Genomic DNA, 22,735 nt, shown 5'->3' with positions numbered 1-22,735 from the left:
AGGGTAGTCGTTAGCAGCAAAATCGAAGTCAAAAATGCAATTGCACGGAAATCCAATAAAGCATCAACCATTAAATTGAGCATCGTTGCCCGACTCTCGGTAACGCTGCAACGCAACGGCGGGATCAACAATGATAAACGATTCGCCTCTTTATAGCGGAGTCTTCGCGCGTGGATAAATCGTGCCATTTCGGTCCAGCCCCACTGTTTATTTTTTATTATTTTTCAGATGCATGATCTTTTCACGAGTTTATTCAAAATTAATACGTACTTCAACCGGTAAATTATGATAGTATAGTTATGACGCTTTCATCGAATACCACTGTATGATCATTTTATCATAAACACATAAGTAAAGAAGCGTAAAATATAGACACGATTAGATCTTACAATTAGTGTCTAATAATATTTCTATATGAATATTTACATATATTTTTTAATATTTCAAACTATGGTCTTAAAAACGTAATTCTAAATTAAAAACTGGATATAGTAGTACTAAAATGAAATTAATCATCAATAATAATAATGCTAGTATTATAAACCATTAAAAAGAACTTATTACTGAAAATATTATGTCTTCCACGCATCTTAATTGATTTATTCACATAAAAGCATACTATACTCTTTAACTTATCATTGTTTATACACATACATTTTTTAATAAGTTCTCTCCGTATATATATCAGTTATTGCGACAAATATTACTATACAAATATCACCATAATATTACCATACAAATATTACCATACTCGAATGATTAAGCAGATGTCCCGTAATATTTTTAGCAATAAGTAAATTCTCTTCAGTGTTTTAAGATGCTTGTTATTATCATTATTATTAATCATTATTATTAAATTGATAATCAATTTAATTTGTGATATTACTATTTTCAACTTTACTCTCTAAATCTGAATCAGTGAATAGTCACTAATTACCCAGTGGCATACTTGGCATTGGTAATCAATGAAGTTCAACTAAAAAAGAAAGAATATTTGAACATTATTTGACTAAAATACTGATATTTGCACGTTAATTTCAATCTTCCAATACCATATTCATTGAATTTAATAATTAAAACAAGATTAGTTAGATCACATAATAAAGATTAGCTAGGTTAGCAATCTCACATTTAATTCACTGATTATCAGTGGTATACTTGGCACTGAGATCAGTGATTATCCACTGATTCAGATTTAGAGAGTAATTTAAACTCTTCTCTCTCTATATTTTCAAGACTGATTATGTTCAGCACGTACTTTGAAGCACTTTTAAAAATATATTTAAATATTGATATATATATATATATAAATATTATTAGACACTAAGATCTAACAGCATTGACGCTTCATTACTTTATTTGTTGGTTTAAATGATCTAGTTTAACTTATTATTGTAATTTTATAATCCACAATCCTATTTCCTATTCGTTACGTATAATAGTTCGTTACATCAGTATATATATGTCAAGCAACATAACTTTGTGGGCGTTTTTTAACTACACGGCAAACCATTGCCATCGAAATGTCCTTCCACACGGAATACGATGATAAAGAATACTAGAGGGAACCGCGCGCGAGGATTGGAATATTCCCATCATCCCTCTCCATTTCTCACGTTCAATTTCCAAGGCGACAGTGGCTGTTACACCGGGCAGCGCATTATTATTCGCCGTATTAATTTCACTCGTTTAAGTAGTGAATAATTAAGCGCCATATTTCATTAGGGCCAGCTTAATCGCGACGGGACCATCCATAATTAATGGCTGGACGTGCCGAGCGCGCGTATGCATTCTCTCCCGTGCCGAACACTTCGTTAGCCCCTCCCCAGCTGCATTTGCTGGTCATTGTTATTTCGGATATCTATAGACACTATTATTGGCAATCGAATTTCTGTATGCATTATTATTAATGTTTAGCCGTGTCTAGGTATCTGAACGTGTACGTGTACATGATTAATTTTGGGTTCGATTCTAAATTTAACAATGCATTTTATAGCTCTTTTATTACAATTAATATTTCTAAATTAATATTTCTAAAAACTTCACAGAGACAATGATTGCATTCAGCAGACCAATTAGCCCAGTAAAAGGGCATGTTAGATTGTAATTTAGGCTGCATTTATATTATTACGCTTTTTTATTTTGCACATTCAGATACACTTGTCGATTTGACCCTTTACTCTATAAATATATAGTCTATATATCCTTCACGTACATCCGCCAAAACGTGTAAAAAGCTTTGTGCTTGACAGCAGATCGATGAGTTCTAGAAATGATTTACGAGTATTTGCCAAATCGAGATTAATAGTATTTGCAGTAAATGGATAAACCTCTCGAAGTGGAAATCTTCTTGCACCTAAATATATATCAACTTTTTATAAAGTAAATCGTTTAAAATATTAAAAAATAATTGTTTTATAAAATAATTTTTCCTCTAGCAAAGCAAATAAATTAGATTTAAAAAAAGAGAAAATTAATTTTTTTTTGAAATTTTATGCTTATTTAATTTTGAACCATATTAAAATGTATTAGCATAATACGAATTTAATGCTTTAATTAACAAAATGTAAATTTCCTATTATTTAGTGTTAATTATTATTATTGCTCTCAGAAAATTTTTTACTACCGTATTTCTCTGTAATAATTTATATACTTTATGCAAGCTATTAACATAAAAGGTTATTGTTGATTTCAGGTGCTACTCTTACGTTTGAAGTTGAACTTATGAATATTAGCGATTCGCCCCCAACCGCTAACGTTTTTAAGGAAATCGATGCTGACAAAGACAACCAACTGTCTCGCGAGGAGGTGAGAGCAATGGCAAGATCACTTTAAGTTTTTATTTGGGCCATTTGTGGTGCTGGTAGTAGAAAAATAGTGCTACAAATATTTTAATATATAAACTATTTGTTTTTATACGCATGGCCGAAAGTAATATAATATTAAAATTCATTTGTATTTTAAATATTATATAGATATATTCGTATGTCATTATACAGAAACTATTATATTATTTTTCATACATATTCGTATTACATTAGTACAAATAACGTATAACAAAAAATTTAGTACAAATAACGTATAACAAAAAATCAAACAGAACTTTGTAGTCATGCAATGTTTGCTGCGATATATCATGATAATTAAAAGTTATGAAATTGTTTTCATGTTGAAAATGAGAAATAAATTTTAAAATATTCACAGACAAAAAAGAAATTTGACTCACACAGAAATTTAAATTAATTTTCGTATTACAGAAATAATTTGCAGCATGTTAATATGCATATTTTAATCCACTTAAATTTTCTACTGAATTATAAACTTAACAATATTAACGTTATTTTACAAATCTACATATGTATAATATACTTTATAGACATTTATGCCATTTTCTATGCAATCGTTTTAATTAATTGGTACATGGTCAATTTTTTGTTTGCAGGTGAGCGATTATCTCCGAAAGCAAGTGATAGAAGCCGAGCAAGCGGGCGTTAGTGAAACTGAAGACGTAAAGAAAATGCTGGCTGATCACGATAAGCTCGTCGAGGAGATCTTCCAGCATGAGGACAAGGACAAGAACGGCTTCATCTCTCACGACGAGTTCAGTGGGCCGAAGCATGATGAGCTCTGAAGTCTTCGTCCCTCATCATCGCGTCTCCAAGCGCCCGTTGTTGACGTCGTCGTCGTCTCAACCGTCGACGATATCGACGCGCCCCGCGCCATCACGTGTTCACCTCTGTATAAAATCACCTCTTCGAGTCCCTTCTCGGGTATTCCCGAAGGATCCAATGATCGATCGTGCCGAGTACACGCGTACTCGAACTTGCAAGACTAAGCAAATTTATCAGCAAACTTTTCTGATATACTAGTAGTACCACTGATACTAGCATCAGAGGGATACAATCTTCGGGAATCTCTGGCTCGTCGAGTCGTATTCGTGTCCTTGATTGCAGGAAACTTACAAGAGTAGGTGGACATTTTGATTAACAACAAAGATGCGTAAAGTGAAACTGTTTTTTGAAAAATTCGGAAAGAATCTAGAAGTTTTGAAAACTATTTGATGGTCCTAAATGGCTCAAAGATTTTCTAATTTTTTAATCCGGATGTTCTAAAGGATACGATTTCACTTGTTTGAAATAGGAATCACGATTACATCCCGCGAGCCATCTTATACGCACAAGATTAATCGAGAATCTGCAGAGGAAATATTAATTAATTTCCGGTGTAATTTCCTGAACCTTTCTTATCCTAGCACATCTTACTAGGAAGATCTACAATTTTTACCGCTCAATATTGTTTATTTTATCATACTATTTCGTTTTGAAAATCTTTATACCAATACACAAACAATTATTTCTGTAGTTATTTAATTTTTATAGATAATTTATATTGCGTAGAATTATGATTTTTTGGCCAAATAAAATTTCTGATGGAACGAATTTTTCGTTGCTTGTTAAATCGTGAAAGTATATATAAAATCTATAATCTTTAAACAATCAATATAAATATTGTGTTTTTTCCTTTGTTATTTTCAATCGTTTTAAAAATCTGCGGACTTTTACAGAGATCCATGAAAATTTCACGGATATTCCTAAAGAAACATTCCGGTGGAACGACTTCATTGTACATTTTAATACGATATAAACAAAAAAAATATACGAATGTCTGCTCGAATGATTGCACTGTAGTGGCGTGAAGTGAGGCTGTGTATGTTTCGCGCTATATATATTATATAAAAATATTATAAATGTTAGCATAACTAAAAAGCATCGACGTATGGTGCTGAAAAATCACATGCATTCTGTCCTACTCTCAAAGCTTCCACCAACTTGTCCCAGTCATAACGATCCCTTGCTCGAGTCGCGCGCGCGCGATATTCACGTAGAAGACAAGAAGAGGATGATGAAGAAAAAGAGGAAGAGGAAATATCCCGAGGATACGTAGTGGAGATGAATATGGTCGCTCTTACGCGAGCATCCCCCTATCGTCGCATTATTACATTTTAACTGATACGTTTTTATTACTACATTATATTGTATGTTGTTAAAGTTGGATGATGGTTAATAATAAATCGTGTGTCTCGAGCACAATTTGTTATATAACTACCTCTTTCAATTTCTGCATCCCTGTCTGAAAATTTATTCGCAAGTTATAAATGCGATGAAACATATATACATTATAGATTTCATTATAGAAATCTTATAGATTTGCAATCAAATATTTCTACACGTATAATTGCCACAATTAATTTTCGTATATAACGCGTAACATTTCTCAAATGACTTTTCGTTTCATTTTGCTTAATTTTTTTTAGAATAAATATGTTTTCGGACATATTAACAATATTAACCATTCTTATTATTTTTTATTATTATTTGAAGTGTTATTATCTAAAGTGTTCAGAATTATAAAAGTAAAAGATTTATTGCACTGAAAAAAAACTATTATTTTATTTATTTTTTGCAAACAAGAACTGAAAAGAAAACAAAGTTTCTAGAATTTGAGAGAACTGAAATACGTTTTTAAAGATTAGTTTACAATTTATAATTATTTAATAATTATTCGATTTTCGCGCGTTATATTTGATCGTTTATATTATATTTAATATAAAACTTACCTTTTATATTATAAAAAAATCAAGGTTGAAAAATCCAGAAAGTATTAAATCTTAAAACAAGTTGCCTTTCTCTGAAAAAAAGAAATATTTTGAAGGAAGAAGGGGAATTACATATTCGTATCTATTTTTATAATTGCTTCTTCTTTTATTTAAAGAATCATTTCCACAGAAAGTTACAATGAATGTGATTATGCATTTCTACGAAACGCAATAATAAAATGATGATTAAAATAATTAAGCTGCTAGGCAGATTTATGTCGTTCGGTATGTGTTTGCTATTCGACAGGAATCGTTCTAAAATCTAGAATATATTTACTTCGTATGCAAAATGGCTGTTTCTTCGTTGTAAATGGATCGATGCGAACAAAAGCATCGATTACTCGGAATAGTCGCTCTTAAAAATCGATCGATTATAAAAATTCGTCGAGGCACGTGCTGTTATATGATTGTCAAGTCGACCCTGTCGTCCGCGATTCGAGTGAATCTTCCGAGAAGTACCGAATACGATACATACGTAAAATGTATATAATATACGCACAACACGCGTAATAACTTTCAAAGAGGCAAAAGGAAACGTAAACAACTTTATACTTTCAGAAATTTCTATACAAAATAAGGAAAATTTTGTAAAACAAAAAAATGTTTACAGAAGGACTTACATAACAAAAATCTCTCTATAAGGAAATTCCTAAATAATAATTCCTAAATAATAATTCCTACGCATTCGAGATATTGTTTCTCGTGCGCGAACGACGTGTTAAGAGAAACACCTGTTCTCAATCATTGGCTTAAGCCTAAATCACCGATTAATACTTGTTTAATTCGCAACAAAACTATAGTATCTTTTTCCTGTTTTTTTTTGCTCATACTTATTATCCTACCTTAGCAAATCGAACGACAGGTGCACACACGAAGTGCACATGGGGCTTCACGCGAATATCGAACTCGAACGTCAACGAGTCAGAGAGTGTCGCAGAGTCGATCGTCGATGCAGTCCGATCTCGGAGCGTCCTGATAATAGGGGAAAACAGAATCCTATAGTCGAAGATCTACGACGGAGAGGTCGCAATGTTTTCACCGAGCTTCCACTGTTCCGCCCCTTCGCAGTATTAACTTCCAGTTCTTTCTTCGTCTCGTTTCGTGAAAGCATGTCGTGGCCTTTGAGTATTATCACAGTCAATAGCCCTTGATGTAGGCGGCGATGTGCTTCTTCTCCTCTTCCGAGAGACCGTTCTTTAACGTTCTACGCACTGAAAGAGAAGCACAACTAGTGGTTTGCGCCAATAATATTCTTTATTTTGTCGTAAGCAAATATGACATAATACTTTTTAAATGAGTCACATTGACTTACATTTTTTTCACTTTCCTTTTACGTAATAATATACAAATTATCTTTTATAATACTTTTTTACATAATAAAAATGTTTTATTAATTTTTAAAACATAGAATAATTTTAAAGTATTTCCTGAGTTTTTCCAAAATAAAAATAAAAATTTAGGAGCATTCAAAAGTATTTGAGATTATTGTATGTTAATGTAAGCTTTTTGCTCGAAATCTTTTAAAATAGTTACTGAAAGCTTTTTTCAATTAAAAAATTAACAAAGACGAGAAAAAGATATGTAATACATTTATGTTGCACTTCTAGTGTAGAGTATCTGTGATATCGTCCACAGATTTGTAAATTTAATATAACTTGAAAACAAAACACACAGAAAGATAAATTTTCTTAAAGCGCATTATTCCCAATGTGAAATATGTATTATTTCGAATAGTACATACATAAAACATAGCACAAGTGAGAAAATTATAATTTATACAATTGAGGCATTCCAAGAAACATGCTGTGAAAATGAAGAAGAAACGACCAGGTAATGGCGATAAAATTTGGATGTAATCACTTTTATGTTAATCCATCACCTATGAGATGTTGAAATGTTTCCTATATTAATAGTTCTCTTTCATTAGTCCTTTCATCAGTTCTATACTAATAGTTCTCTTTCATTAGTCTCTGATAAAATCGCATTAAGTTCAACGACGTTTAATTAATAAGCTACAAGCACATCAGTCAGAACTTCATACATAATCTTTAGGCTCGCGCGTTGAGACTTCTAAACTTCGATTAATTTGCCGTCAGTAATTACAGCGATTGTTGCACAAAGGACATTCGTTGCTAAATTTCGTTCAGCTTGCTGATCAAGTTTTCAATTTACACAGATTAAAGGAAAATTCACAATAATTAAAATAAGTTATTGTTAGTTATTGTTTTATGCATGGATTAAAATACCAGCATAATCAGGTGAGATATTAATAACAGTATCAATATACACAAGTGTATATCGGAATTCTGTTACACATGTCGCACTATTTCGATCACGTAAATAATTAACCGAGAATTAATTTGCTGCTTTGTGTGTAGATTAGTCGACGTGATGGTTTGCCGATATGTCCAATAGCAAACAAACTGTTCGGAATACAACTACGAAAGCCAACGGTTGTTGGTGGATATAGGAAATTACTGCAATCCATTTGAAATTTCTCCTCCAAAATGATACTGAGACAAATACGTAGCAGTATGCGTGAAGATTGTAATATTTGTACAATTTCGATTTTATAAATTGAAAAGTAAAAATTAAATAAATATATTTATTGAAAATTTTTACCAAGGTAAAAAAATGCGATATGATATGCAATACAAAACTTTCTTTTGACAGAAGAGAGAGAAATATAAATTTTTTAAAATAAAAAGAAAATATAAATAATAATATAAATAAAGAAATATAAATTTTTAAACTGTTTTTTAAAATTACATAGAAGTTGATAGAAAAGTAGGAAAGTAATATTTTGCTTATTTTTTGTAAATAATTTTAAACAAAATTTAATACTCCCTTTTTTACTTTTCTTTAATTTGTAAAATTTAAGCTTCTATATTATTTTTACAAATGTCATATCATGAAAAAAGTAGATCCGTCCTCTTAATTTAATTTAAGATTTTTATTATAGTAATTGATTTATTATTACAATTTTTTATTCAATTTTATTTTCTGAAATATTGTAAAATTAATTAATACAAATAGAAAAGTGAACGAAAGAGATTACAACATACGAAAGAGACCAATAATTTTAACTATTTCGAATTCGATACTCACTACAATTAACCCTGCATATTAAAGTCAATGACAAATTAGCGCATTGTCCGGTAATTATGGTTTCATTACGGTTTGCAAACGTGGAATCGATAACACGAACGACCACAATAAACGTGATGTAAAGTACCTACTCGGAGATAATACCATCGCCGAGGACCCTCGATATCGATAATACTATAGTTTCTTTCATCTAATATCGCGTAACAAAGGACTCTCGATCACAAACTACCAACATTACACGTATATTTTCTTTCTTCGATAATTGCCCGTTATTCCTTTGATCCTTCTCGTTATCCTCGTAACTAACGCATTTGTATTTACAAAGGCACAGAGGGTAAATGGGCGAAAGAGTCAATCTTGTATAATCCTTTTTCTTACGACAAATAGTAATAACACTTTAAGTTTAAATATTTATATCTGTTTGTGTTATAATTAGAAATTAGAGTAACTGAAATAAATACTCTTATAAGAATTTTAATAGGAATACTTATGAATTATTAATTCTTTGCAAGACTGTGTAGGTTGTAAATAGTAAACATGTCACCATGAAAATTCACATATGAAATATTTTTCAGCGTTGTAAACAGCAATCTCTGCGTAAATTACTAAAATATTCATAAATGCAACATTTTTGCCTCCTATCGTATTACATTCGAGCTATTAATCTGCTGTCTTAAATTTTAATTTTTTCATATAAACGACCATATGTAAATAGGTAATAATTTTCTGTCTCCTTTTTTCCTATTGTTCGTCGTTGCGAATCGATAGAGTTTCGTGTCGCGAAGCGTTTCAATTTAATGTTGTTCAGTTAAATCGCTCGTGCTCTGGCGACTTTACAAACATGAAGTCTGCGGGCTGATTATTTGCTGTTACACGTGGCGCACGGATGGTACGTACATGAATGCAAGCAACCTACGCGTCGTGCTGTTAACGCGTTGTTAATGCAATGTAAACCGATTTCCCTGCGACCAGATCTCTCACAGCTTTATCTATCTTTTCCAGCTTTTGAGCGAATTTATAATGACAGCGAGTTTCCATTGTATGAGCAAATGTGATTATGGTTTAATATATAATATTATATATTATTATTACTTTGTATACGTAATAGATTGCCGGTGCTCGATTGTCATGACAATTAGTCATTGAAAATGATATATTAAATTAGAATGAGATTGTATAAAAATATACATTACGAATGTATTTAATATTATATTGTTTTTTAATTGCAAATGAATACCACGCACGTATTAATTTTTTTACAGTATTTCAATATTGCGTGGTATTTTTGAATTTTCAACTTTATAAGGAAATTATTATAATTTTAATATTTTCTGAATTAGCAAATGTTGAATTTAGTTTAATAGTATATTAAATTTCGTTAAATAATATAAATTTAATTAAATAAACATTAAATATTAAATGTTAAATTTTAATCAATACAAAACATGTTTGGATTAAAAAAGAGAATATTGTATATATTTTGATGAAATATAAGTAATTTAAGTAATTTAAGTAAATATTTTTTATTAAAAAATTATTTCAAACGTAATTCTGAAAATGGTAATTGTAGTTTATGTCTTTCAATTTTAATGCTCATTTCGACGACACGTTAAGCAATTGCCATAATGTACGAAATATCGAGCCACAGATTGGCGGTTTATGTTCGATGTGATGTTAGCATGGTAATCAAAATCATAGTTTATGCTCAAACGATCGCACATTGATAAATCATTCGACGCCAATCCAAGCATTTCGCATCAATAATTTCGAAACTACGAACGTTGGGTAAATCGATACGGATATCCTAGCGGAAGCAGACACTTCTTGCAAGTCGAACACCAATATTCTTCACGTAATGCCGAAAAGATTCAACATCTGCAGAACACTAAAAATGAATTCATTTACCTATTGTTTTCGACAATTTTATATTAAGCACTTTTCACCAATGTACTCAAGAAGTACCACTTTTTTAAATGATTTTATATGTATATTTTATATCTATACATTAGATGCCTTTTATATCAACATCCTCTAAAAGCTTTCAAAAATTAATCTAATTTATATCCTTTTCTATAGAAGAAATTGTATAACAACTCTAATCACAAATAATCCAGAGCTACATTTTTAAGATAAAAAAAATAGAATTAAAAATAATTATTAATTTATACATGTTATATCGGGATACGATAAATGTGAGCATGACTACAAATATAAAGTAGATTAAGATTGCACACGGCCGATTTCCATAGAAGTTTACATTTTGGTGAGATATAATCAAAATTGCTAAGGATTATATTTATAAATATGCATGCATTCATATATGTATACGAGTAGTAAGAACACTCGTATCGAGCTTTAAATGCTAATAGATGAAAAGCGTGTGGGTTTATACCAAGCGTCGGAAGTTCGTATGCAAGAGGGACACTCGCGTTGCGTAAGTCTCTATTAAGTCGAGAAACTTAGACATCCCAACTCCATTTAGAAAGTAAACTTTTTACTTACCCCTCCACCCCTCTCAAACGAGCGCAATTTAGCTTCACTTATGCATATTATAGGAGACTAAAATTGCATGAAGTTCAAAGCGCACGATCCTAACGTATTCGGTTATCCAAAAGCAAAGTCTCAAAGTTTCCGAATAGCTTTTGGCTTTCCACGAGAAGTCATAATATATATTCCTTAATGCTTTTCATAGAAGAAATAACTATTATATGACTATTGATTTGATAAAGATGTACAAATTTAAATAGTCAAGTGTTTGTTAAAGGCAGTAATTCGTTTTTATATACATATATTTTGTTATAATTCCTATTTTTATAGTTTAATCCGAGAGGCGCGTGATCAGAATATATTTTTATAAAAGTTGAGATAATACTATTTATATTAAAATTTATTTATATTAATACCAAACTTTAATATCGAGCTAACAATGATACAATTTTTTTTTAATGATTGTAAACCGAAAAATGTAAATTAGTATTAACATAACAGCATTCTGACATCAAACAAAATTAAATTTTATGTAATTTTAATTGTTTTATACGATTTTCATTAGGATGTAATTTTAAATAAGATATAATATATGTATATGCGCTTCAAATTAAATTTGTAAATTGAATAAATTGAGTAAATTTAAAAAAAGTGAAATAGTTCGTTAAGTACCATCAATTCGTGTTAGTAATTAATAATTGTACTAATAAACATGCCACAAAATTAATATATTAATAAATATTAGAAAACAATATGTTTGAGTCAAAATAAATCATGCAAACAATCACGTCATGCTGGATAAAAGAAAAGGACCGTAAAGAGGAAACTTAAAAAGCACCGAACCTTAATCGCAGAAATCACGTAAACCCTGGCCCATCAGGGTTGATACCCTTCCGGCGTGGTGTTGTTCTCTCGGGTGCGCGATCGCTTCACTGTCAGACAGAAAGAAAAGAGACGCAAGAACGCTAGGCCACCCCGTTAGCAAGCTTTGCCGCAATCTTAACTAAAGTAAAGTTATTGGAGCGTGCCCAAGTTGTGTTAGAAATAATCTTTGATCTACTCCGTAGATCATTGAACATGAAGGTAAAATAAGACCATCACCGTAGATTCCGTGATTTGATCAGAGAAGGATAATTGAACGATGGTTGAAGAATGGATCGGGACAAGACGAAGAGGAAAAGCAGGGTAGACTCTCCACCCTCGAGAAATATCTTTGGAAAGTTAGGTCGAACATGCTATCGTAGCGAAAAGTGATATCTCTTTACAATTACTTTTTAATTTATCTTAAATTTTACATACGCACTTTTGAATTTACTATATTACGTGACATTTCACAAAATACAGTATCTTACTAATCTTACTGATCTATTAAGATTTGTTCAAAATTTTAACAACAATAAAGAATTTCTAAATACTTATTATAAATTTAAAACTAAAAAAATGTATAGTCTCTGCAAAAAGTGACTAGAATTGGAAATTTATTCTTTCGGTACAAATAAATGTTACATATGAAATAGTTCAATATTCATATTTAAGAATACAATTATGATGTAAATTTTCTCATTTACGTTAATTATTTTTTTAAAACATGTTTGTTTATGATTGAAATCATTTTTAATTCAGATTCTAAATCATCGTCAAACTTTTTATATTACTTTTAAATGTAATACGGACAAATCTGTAATTCTTCATAATTTTTAAATTTTGTTAAAAAATACGTGTAATACATTCTTAAATCATATAATGAATAATAGTATTATATAAACATAAAAAATTCGAAATTCTAGTACAGAAAATTATTTATATTTATAATTGGCGAAGTATAAATCGCTTAAAGCTAAATACACTGTTTTCCTCTGAATAATAGTGGAACAGGGCTACGTGCTCGACGCGCTCGGACGCGTACTGAACCGGCTTATCATAAGTATCGCGAGAGGAAAGATTGGCCAAGCCACTCGGTGATCGGATTATGGCGAGATTTACGCGCTATCGGTCCAGTGAAGCATTATTTCAACTTCTGCTGAGATCGATTACTGGCCTGGCAAAATAGAAACGGAAAAACGCCACAATCTACTCGCATTATGCTGCATTACGTTATCTCGATATTAGACTGCTGCATTTTCCGTTACCAGATTTCCAATCATGTTCGCGTGTACATTCTGCTCTAATCACTGCATTTTCCGGTAAAATTTCTTTTATGTTTGATAAGAATTACATCGAAATTTTGCGCATTGTCTGTGTTTCTCCTTTGTACAACGTTTCGTGAGATTTATACTAACTTCAAAAACTTCAAAAACATTTTCTTTATACGATTTTTATCAACGATAATTTTATTTTTCCTCCGCAAAACTTTGACCAAATGACTATAATATTGAAAATTAAAGAATTTTAGCTTATTAATTTCTGAATAGATAACAAATTTCACTTTTTAAGTTTTCCAAATAAACTTTATTTTAACAAGACTTTAATTAAATTATCGAAATATTATTTAAAACATTTAAGCGTGTTTCCTATTATTGTATCCTTTAACCCGATTCTAAATAAAAAATATACCTTTGAAATATGCAAGATTTTAAAAGAGAAAAAATTTCAAAATTATTAAAAAATACATACTTGAAATTTTAGATAATAAAACATTTATATTAACTTCATATAAGGGAAAGTTGCCGAATGCGTACTACTTAATCTATTTTTTATTATATTTTCTATTTGGCACTGTTTTATATGCAAATGAACATTAGAAATTGTAGTTTGAGGTTTTGGACGCTTATTATTACATGTTTAACTTTCCACCAATAACAAATTAATTTGTTATAAATCTTTTTGTAACATGCTGCAAAAGGTACGATTTAGGCAATCGGTCGCCTAAATCGTACCTATAGGTATTTTTTATCGTATTTCCTTTAAAAGTATTGAATTAATGAATGAAAACAATTAAAAATATAAGATTAATAAAAGAAATCATTAACTAATACCTAATAATTAATTAATATCTAATTTTAATAATTTATTGAAGAAAATCAAATATTTTATAATTATTAAATAACAATAATAAAAAAAAAACAAATGACAACAAAAATAAATTTATTTATTTTTGCATTTGATATTTATTATTGATATCAATTAATTATTAGTTTTATTATTGTGTGTGTCAGTTATCAGCCTTATCTTTTGATAGTACGATTTAGGAAACTTGACGAATTTTGTAAAAATATCGATTTAATCTTTACTTACAATAAATCTTCTTTTATAAAAACACAAAAATTTATAATAAAATTGGATGATCGCTACATAAGTTGATTAAAAATTAATATCAGATGTATCTGATTTTTTAAAACGCCATTAACATCCATAAAACAAGATGTAGGCTATTATATTTTTGTCTATATTACTCATTTCTCATATTTTATATTATTGTTACTAAATATTGCCTATATTAACTAATTATATAAAATATTGATAAGGTACGATTTAGGCGACCAGTACGCATTCGGCAACTCTCTCCCCATAGATATATATATATATATATATTAAATACAAACATATTCTTTCTCTATTATGTTTTATTATGTTATTGTCATAATTAAGCGTTATTATTATTTATAATTTTATGTTACATATTTCTACATCTACTTTGAAAACACCGTTTGAATCATCTTATCCTAAAGAATAAAATCGTATAGTACAAGACATTATTATTAAATTTCGATCAGTTGTAATAACAGCAGTTGAGATAGCATAAATGAGCAGGGGCATTAAAGTAAAGATAGGCTGCGGTGCTAATAAAGTGCATGGAAAGTATAAGATAGACCGAATCGACGACACGCGTACGATCGCATGTTCGATCTAGGGCGTCGACGCCGACATCTCCAAACTTCTCGTTTATCGATCGACTCTGGTAGCCTCATAGCTCTATCTGTGGACCAACGGTTATCAATAATGTATACTTTACACCGAATAATTCAAGGCTCTCGTGGCGTTGGAAGTTATTGGAAAATTCTGCGGTTAACGCCCAGTACCTTCTGTTACCAATAAAACTTTAATGGAAAATTTTCACGCTACTTACAAATTTTTGTTCCATTATATGTTGCAAAATGTACTCTTTTCCCTTCTTTTTATCTCTCTTTTTCTTTTTCTCTCTTTTTTCGTCTCTTCTCTCTATTTTATATGATATTAAAATAATACTGAGCTACCATAAAATAAAAACTAATGCAATTAACATATGGGAACAGGTACATGCATCATTTTTACTAATATAATTTTTCTCATCCACGATAATGCACATAATGCACAAAAAATAATGCAAAGGAAAGGTACGAATTTGATGCAGTTACTCCAGTTCAAATTTATTATTAATTGTCCAATGAGGATGGCTCAAAATTGAGCCGAAACGTCCGATTTATTATATTATTTAATTTATTAAAGAGTTTTTTTATTATTCCAACTACACACTGATTACTGACTTTCACCGCCTCTTTGTTTTCTTTTTTTATTGTTATGTTCAATTATCGAGAGTTTTTATTATTGTGGATTACATTTACCAATAATATATTATAAGTATTTTGATTAATGATTTGCTTCTTTTAAAGTTTTTAATTGTCGCACTTTAATTAATTACGTAATGTAATGCATTTAAGAAATTGGCGGTTTTCCCGATGAAATATTTAAGTTGTGTCCATACACAGATATAAGTATGCTATAATTTAGGAATCTAATAAATTATCGATTGATAATTAATTCCTCGACCAGAGATCGATCGATAATGATAGGAAAGGAGAATCTGGGTGCATGGTGCTGGGATCACACTTACAAGACTTACGATCGGCGTGTCTGGTCCTCTTGCGTTCGCGTGGCGTAGTTCTAGTAGCTGGCGTTTTTGTTGCGGTTTTCACCAAAGATTCCAATAATTCGTCAACTCCATCAGCTAAGTTACCGTTGGTGCTTTCGTCCCTGAGTACCGGACCCAGTGAAATTATACGCCCTAAAACATAATAATATCTTCTGCTGCTCTATGAATACATTCCAAATTTTTTTGTAATAGCTTTATTTTCAAAGTAGCACATACTGCGTAGCTCTGTATTATTTATAAATATACGTTGCATATATTAACAGAGATTAGATATATAAATCATTAACAAATTTAAATTCATAATCCAATTATTTGTCATAAGAACAAAATTTTTTTATTTATAAATTAAATTTTGTATTTATTTTTAAAAATTTATTTAGAGAAAAGAGATGACAATGCAAATTGTTAATGCTGATTTCAATTATTATGTTCAACTAAGCACACAATTTCTTCACTTATATAAGATACATTTTTCTATTTATTCATGGGAAATATGTTCAAAAATAAAATGCGTTTAAGTAAAGACAATCCTTTGTAGAATGTCGCGCATCTACAAGATTCTTCTTCCACATTGTCTCACTATTTCATTTCTTACAATCACCACATCTAGGTCTGCAGGGCAGAAACTTCGAAACTGTCAAATGCACAGAATTTCTTCCAGAGCTTCTTTCAAACTCGTCCCAGAAAAACTATCATAGATGCAGTTCTGTACACGACAAAGATTGTGGAAAAAGAGACGAAGTAGGAAGAGAATGAAAGGATGGTAATAGAATTTTCATGAATGGAACGAAAAGAGGAAGGAAGAGATCCTTAAGTCTCGCCTATTACGCGTTCTTTGACGACCGCTGATCAATCTAGACAATTCATTTTCGTAGTTGCTCTACCATAAGGAATGTTAAACACTTTCAAATGGCTTCCTGTTCGTTGATCTGATCTGCTGGCTCTGATGACATGTTCTACTTAACGTATTCGTTGTATAAGCAAGTGAGAAATAATACAATAAATTTCTAATTAAAAATAAGTCAAGAAATTATATACTTTACTTAACATTGATTGTTAAAATATACTTGATCAAAACAATATACAATCATGAAGTTGCATTTAATAACTGAAAACAATGTAAATGAAATATTCTCGTTTTATGTTTAGTATTTATTTTTTTAAATATTATTACTCTCTGTTCTTATAAAAAAATTGTGAAAAATAAAAGTTTTATTACCATTAATAATATTTTAAAAACTTTCTTACAATTTATAATAATGTTCAATGCGTTTTTTTTTTTTGTAAATATAGAAAAGTTAATTTTTTTAAAAAGTATAAATATTTGTAACATTTTTATTCAGAAAAGTTCAAGACTTTTCGCAATAATCAGTTATCAAATTTTATTTAGAGTAAAACTAAAATACTATATAATAGAAATAATATGAAAGAAACAAGAATAAAGCCAACAACCGCGAATAACGATTAATTGTATCTAATATGTTCGTAGTATTGTTATATTACTCAGCAAATTGTTAAAATAAATCATCGCGCATCGTCCACGATCCTTGTTGCACAACTTGCAAGACTTTTCCAGCTGTGGAACCGGAGGGCTATCATATCCAGCTGAAAACGCCAGCACGACTTAGACGGGACGTTTAGATACTTTATGTCGTGGCATACACGGGAATAAAGGAGAGAAAAGTTATGATGGCCGCAGCCATGGTAATGCACGTGGGTGGTTGAGTTTACGAGCCGGATGGGCACCAACCACTTGGTTCCTTGAGTTAGCCCAATCCTCCACGTACCCCCGTCTGCGCGAAAGCAGGAATAAAAATTCCACGTTTTCCCAAGAAAGAGGTGATCCGCAGTTACAATGTAATATCAGTCTTACAAGATCCAAGATGTGTCAGTCGTTTTTGCAGCATCTTTTTTCAAGGTAGCTTTGCCATAGATTTTGATTGTGTACGTATAATAACAATGAATCTTCATTATTTTAAATGAATAGTTTTTTGAGTGTATAGTTAATATGAAATTATTTTAGTGTTGGTATTTATCGCAATGGAATATAGAATCATAATATTATAAATATTCAATTAAAGAAGATACCGAATCACAGAATAAGTAGAGTTTCCAATAATTTCAAAGTAAAAGTATATTTATTTATAAACATATTAATTTTGTATCATCTTAGTCTGTAATCGATTGTAACGTAGTTGACCTTTAAGAAATAACAAAATTTAATTTTCTGGTTATTGTATATTTATTACAAATGATTATGAAGATCTAAATTCCAGCAATTAACTTCAAAAGTAAACCAATTTAAAATATTCTTCTTAACGTGAAAGAAATACTGATTAACTAATTATATTCATTGAATATTTATTCATATAAATAGTAAATACCATAGCAGGTTCGTATACTGAATCAAAACTGTACGTAAATACAATAAAATATTCATTGAATTATGAAAAAATAATGAAAATTAGTCCAATGAATTCTCATAATGATTTAGATTATAAAACTATTACTAGAATTCATTGCAAGAATGAATGTATAGTTGTATAAATGAATCCAATTATTGTATCAATGAATTAACTATATTAAGTCGGACATTAAGTCGGACATTGATTAACGATCATTCATTGGACCAAAAATGAACAAAATTTTTTTCAGTGTAGAGACTTTCGTAGAGAAAGAAAATTGGCAAGAAGAAAGTACGAAAGATAACAAGTTTGTGAACAATGTTACGATAAAACTTATAACATCTAGTCCAATAGAATTCTTTCGAACAAATTCAAGGAATAAATTTCTTAGAGGCTGTTATTTACGCGATACTTTTACTCGAATAATATCCACGTCGCTTCGAATATTCCCTCTGGAAGTTAACTACTTTTACATTCTGCCCTCTTGAGGCAAAGTTATCATCTTATGTAGCGCGCGTAAAGCGCAATAAAGAGTGAGTAAAACAAAATTCTACTCAAGTTGAAATTTTTCTCTCATGAATACCGAATTTATGAAGCAACACCGTCGAAGGCATCCTATCTTGACGCTTCTCGCAACTGAATGATAATGCTACTTATTGTCAAGTTACATTTACGGCTTAACGGTATAGAGGATATACGCAATCTCGAACATCATCGCGAATTTTGGGCAAGAAAATTCCGAGTCGCATAAAAGAGAAACTTGTACGAGTATCCTTGTGCAAAAGCAATAAAGATAATGAACGGTGACTTATGCAAGTCGGTAAGTTTCACATTTGACTAAATACGGAGGAAGGAGAAAAAAACTGTGTGTCCCTCCGCGAACGCATCGTATAATCACAAAGACGGCGACGCATTTACTTCTCGTTTTCCGGTAATGTCGTCAAATGACCCGGTGCTATCCTTAAATCTTGCCTGCAAGAGCCGCTGCTTAAGGGCGACATTTATCTCGCGCGCGTCGCCGCCACCACCGAGCTGGAACATTACGGAGATGAAGAGAAATTCTCACACTTTGTTCTTATCCGCGGTGGAACAGCCGACATGGCCGTCGTCTTTTAAAGTGCGTTATTTTCGCTCAAGTTAAAAGCGAGTCTAAATAGAGGCTAGAAAACCGCAATCATATTACATTGAGATCGTTCACTGCGATAATATCTTCGTCCAATCGCGAAAATGAGAACACTCAACTTATTACTCTTACTTAATTTAAATTAAAACATAAAATTTTACAGCATTGTGCTGTGCATTTCAAACAATTTGTTTTCAATATGAATTGCTTATCGCTGTGAATTGTATAAAATAAGATATAAGATATTGTTTACTGCATATTTATTAGACAAAATTTATTATGATAAAGATAAAATTAACCAATACAAGGATATAATGCGCTAAAACAGGAAGAAAGAACATCCAGGAACATGTAGAAAAAGATTTACGAAAAACGTCTGACAAAACTTACCGTCTTTCTTCTGTCTTCTCCATGGTAAAGTGCCGTGGATACTCTCGACATCTGAAATGTCACTGCCAAGTAGTTGTCTGAGTTCCGCGTCCGCTCGATCCTCTTTTGTACGAAACTTGCCGACCTGCAATAAGAACATCAAGATTTTAAACTTGCAAAAGATACGTGAAAAATTTTATGAAAACAATATATTGTAAAAAAAAAATTAAATAGTTTTATTCAAATATAAATAATATTTAAGAAATAACTTTATACTCTTATATCAATATTACAAAATAGCATATAAATATAGAAATCAAAGAGAAAAAATTTATTATAATACTCTATGCTAATTAATATTTACGATTAATATTATGTAAGCTAATCCAACTCAGTATAAATATATTTTAGTCGATGAAATTTGCTATGATGGTTTTTAACGAAAGATAAAACAAAAATGACTTACCTCTGTTATCATCTTCCCTCTGGTCTTATTGCGTTCTCGATGATTGGCTTTCTTCTCGAGCTGCTGTATCACTCGTTCCCTAGTGGTTCTGTACTCCAGAGCAAATTCGGACACAATTCTACAAAACTCGTTTGGTTTTGTGTCTTGTATTCTGTGCAGTGGTATACCCAACCACAGAATGAATTTGCGGAAACGGTTTATGATACGTCTGTGAACGATGCCTAAGACGATTATCCTTTCGGCACAATCAGCAAGGAAATCAGACATCCTGTGTTATTAAGATAAAACAATGTACTTTTTAGAAAAATATATGTTTCAGCAAATAACTGTAAAATATATCAATAAAATAAAACTTTTAACAATTTTTTACTAATAAAATAATTCAATAAAGAACAACATATTGACTAAAAAAATGTATGTATCGTATGCATACGTGTTATTTCTGTTGCTAAAAAATATCTTTGACTTATTTAATTTCTTTAAAATACATGAAAAGCATAAAAAGTTTAAAGAATAAAAAACTAATTAAAAATGTCACAAAAAATAAAAAATGAAAGTCCATTGGGAGAATGCAAGTGCAGCGCGCATGATTACAGGCAGAAGGAACGAAGAGAAAGACTTGTGGAAGGAGAAAATGTCCGTTCGGTAATTAATGGAAGCTCCACTTGGATAGCAGCCAGTTTCGCTGAAAAAAAAACTCTATCCCGAATTCATCGAAGCCACTTGGGACTTCTTAAACACAAATACTTAGAAAGACTCACAGGAAAGCAGAACGAGAGAAAGAGAGAGAGAGAGAGAGAGAGAATCTCGGAAATTGGTTCGGGGGCTAAGAAACTCGGCAGGAATTATACTCACTTGACCTTCATCATCGTAGAACCATCATGCTTCGCAATGAGCTTGAGATGGTCCCAAGATGCTTTGCACTCGCTCTCGAGTTTCGCGATGTTCGCCGCCAGCTCGTCGAAATCGATTTTCGAGGCTCTCGTTACCGCACCAATCTGAAAGCAGAACCGCGTTGGCGTTGCCGAGAAAACTCTTCCAATTGTCTTCAAGAAATATACGAAAAGATTAACATAGTTTAATATTTATCTGAGAGAGACACATAAAAGTATTTGCTTCTTTCTTTATTTTATGTTTATATTATTCCTTCTATAAAAATTATTTTAAATCAAATGAGTCGTGTATTTATATGTAGTTAAAATGTTGTATTCGCGTAAATTATATGAAAATTATAATTGCAACATATTGTTTCTATTTTAATCCGATTTATATCTCTTTCAATCTATTTTTTTTAAACTACATCACATTAATCTTTGATAGTATATATCCAAAGATTCAACAAAATATGGAGGAGATAAACGATTGTATGATGGAATAAAATAAAATCGCGTAACAAAAAAATTTCAGAGAGCACGAGCTCTCTGAAACATGAACTTAGTCTCCATTTCATAAATATATAATAGTACAACCGTGATATCACGACAAAGCAAAGTTCTCTCTAGTTTTGATCGTACTGACTGACTCTTACCTCGGAATAGAGGTCCGTAGAATCCGGAAACTTCTCCATCACCATGTGGCAAAGATGATGAAGCAACGAGTGTTTGTGAACCGTATCCTTCACTTCAGGTACTTTGACGAGGTATTCTAGTTGAAAGCCCTTCACCTGAAAAAGGATGATACCTTCCGTCGTGACACGACGTCCGAAAAATAGCGCGTCTCATTTCGACGCTCGTAAATATTTAGATTTATTTATAGATTTTTTATATTACATGATAGAGAAATTTCTATGAAATAATTGCGTCGCTCGAAAATTAATCTGATGCAAATCTAGCTGCTGAAAAATACATTAGAACTTTTTTAATATAGTGGATATTCCGTCAAAACTTCTGAAAATTCTGGCGCTATTCCGAGGATAAATAGTGGATCGTGATTGCAGCAAAACTCCGTATTAAACCGAGATTGTTTTCAAAAAAATGTGGCAGTCAGCCAAGTAGCATGAAAGATATCCTACCCAACCAGTAGTTAGAACTAAATTATCGATATCGTCAGATTTTGAGCTGTTACGATCTCGAGACAGTGGATATATCATTTGGCTAGCATTCAATACCTACCTCATTTCCGTTGAGGAATATCCCGATCGAAAGGAGTGTGCTTAGAATCCCACGGAACGTTTTATTCACTCGCAAAGTCTCCATACCCTGTTTCAAATCCATTAAAGGATCTGCGATTTCCTAGAAATTACAAAAACCGCCCCATTTTTATTTCCTCGCGA

The 22,735-nt window shown here is 31.1% G+C and overlaps 2 protein-coding genes across 4 annotated transcripts in view; one reads left to right on the top strand and one right to left on the bottom strand.

The window, feature by feature from the left end:
* The window catches only part of Fkbp14 (peptidyl-prolyl cis-trans isomerase Fkb14), a 69,280-nt gene extending 64,885 nt beyond the window's left edge, over nt 1–4,395 (top strand). The window contains exons 3-4 of one of the 2 annotated variants that reach the window (XM_018453911.1): nt 2,696–2,820; nt 3,443–4,395. In XM_018453911.1, coding sequence (XP_018309413.1) covers nt 2,696–2,820; nt 3,443–3,631 — 314 coding nt within the window. In that variant the 3' untranslated portion in view covers nt 3,632–4,395. The remainder of the gene's footprint in view (nt 1–2,695; nt 2,821–3,442) is intronic. The other variant, XM_018453912.1, reaches the window with a different exon arrangement.
* Nucleotides 4,396–6,480: 2,085 nt separating this feature from the next.
* Fhos (Formin homology 2 domain containing) overlaps nt 6,481–22,735 on the bottom strand; it is a 151,884-nt gene continuing 135,629 nt past the window's right edge. For both annotated transcript variants that reach the window (XM_018453910.1, XM_018453909.1), the window contains 7 exons: nt 22,575–22,694; nt 21,992–22,126; nt 21,319–21,461; nt 20,464–20,731; nt 20,019–20,142; nt 16,062–16,232; nt 6,481–6,867 (listed from right to left, as the gene is read on the bottom strand). In XM_018453910.1, coding sequence (XP_018309412.1) covers nt 6,794–6,867; nt 16,062–16,232; nt 20,019–20,142; nt 20,464–20,731; nt 21,319–21,461; nt 21,992–22,126; nt 22,575–22,694 — 1,035 coding nt within the window. In that variant the 3' untranslated portion in view covers nt 6,481–6,793. The remainder of the gene's footprint in view (nt 6,868–16,061; nt 16,233–20,018; nt 20,143–20,463; nt 20,732–21,318; nt 21,462–21,991; nt 22,127–22,574; nt 22,695–22,735) is intronic.

This window comes from Mycetomoellerius zeteki, unplaced genomic scaffold, assembly GCF_001594055.1.
Source record: "Mycetomoellerius zeteki isolate Tzet28-1 unplaced genomic scaffold, Tzet1.0 scaffold415, whole genome shotgun sequence".
In the NCBI taxonomy this organism is placed as follows: domain Eukaryota; kingdom Metazoa; phylum Arthropoda; class Insecta; order Hymenoptera; family Formicidae; genus Mycetomoellerius; species Mycetomoellerius zeteki.
This window is presented reverse-complemented; position numbering and strand designations above follow the sequence as displayed.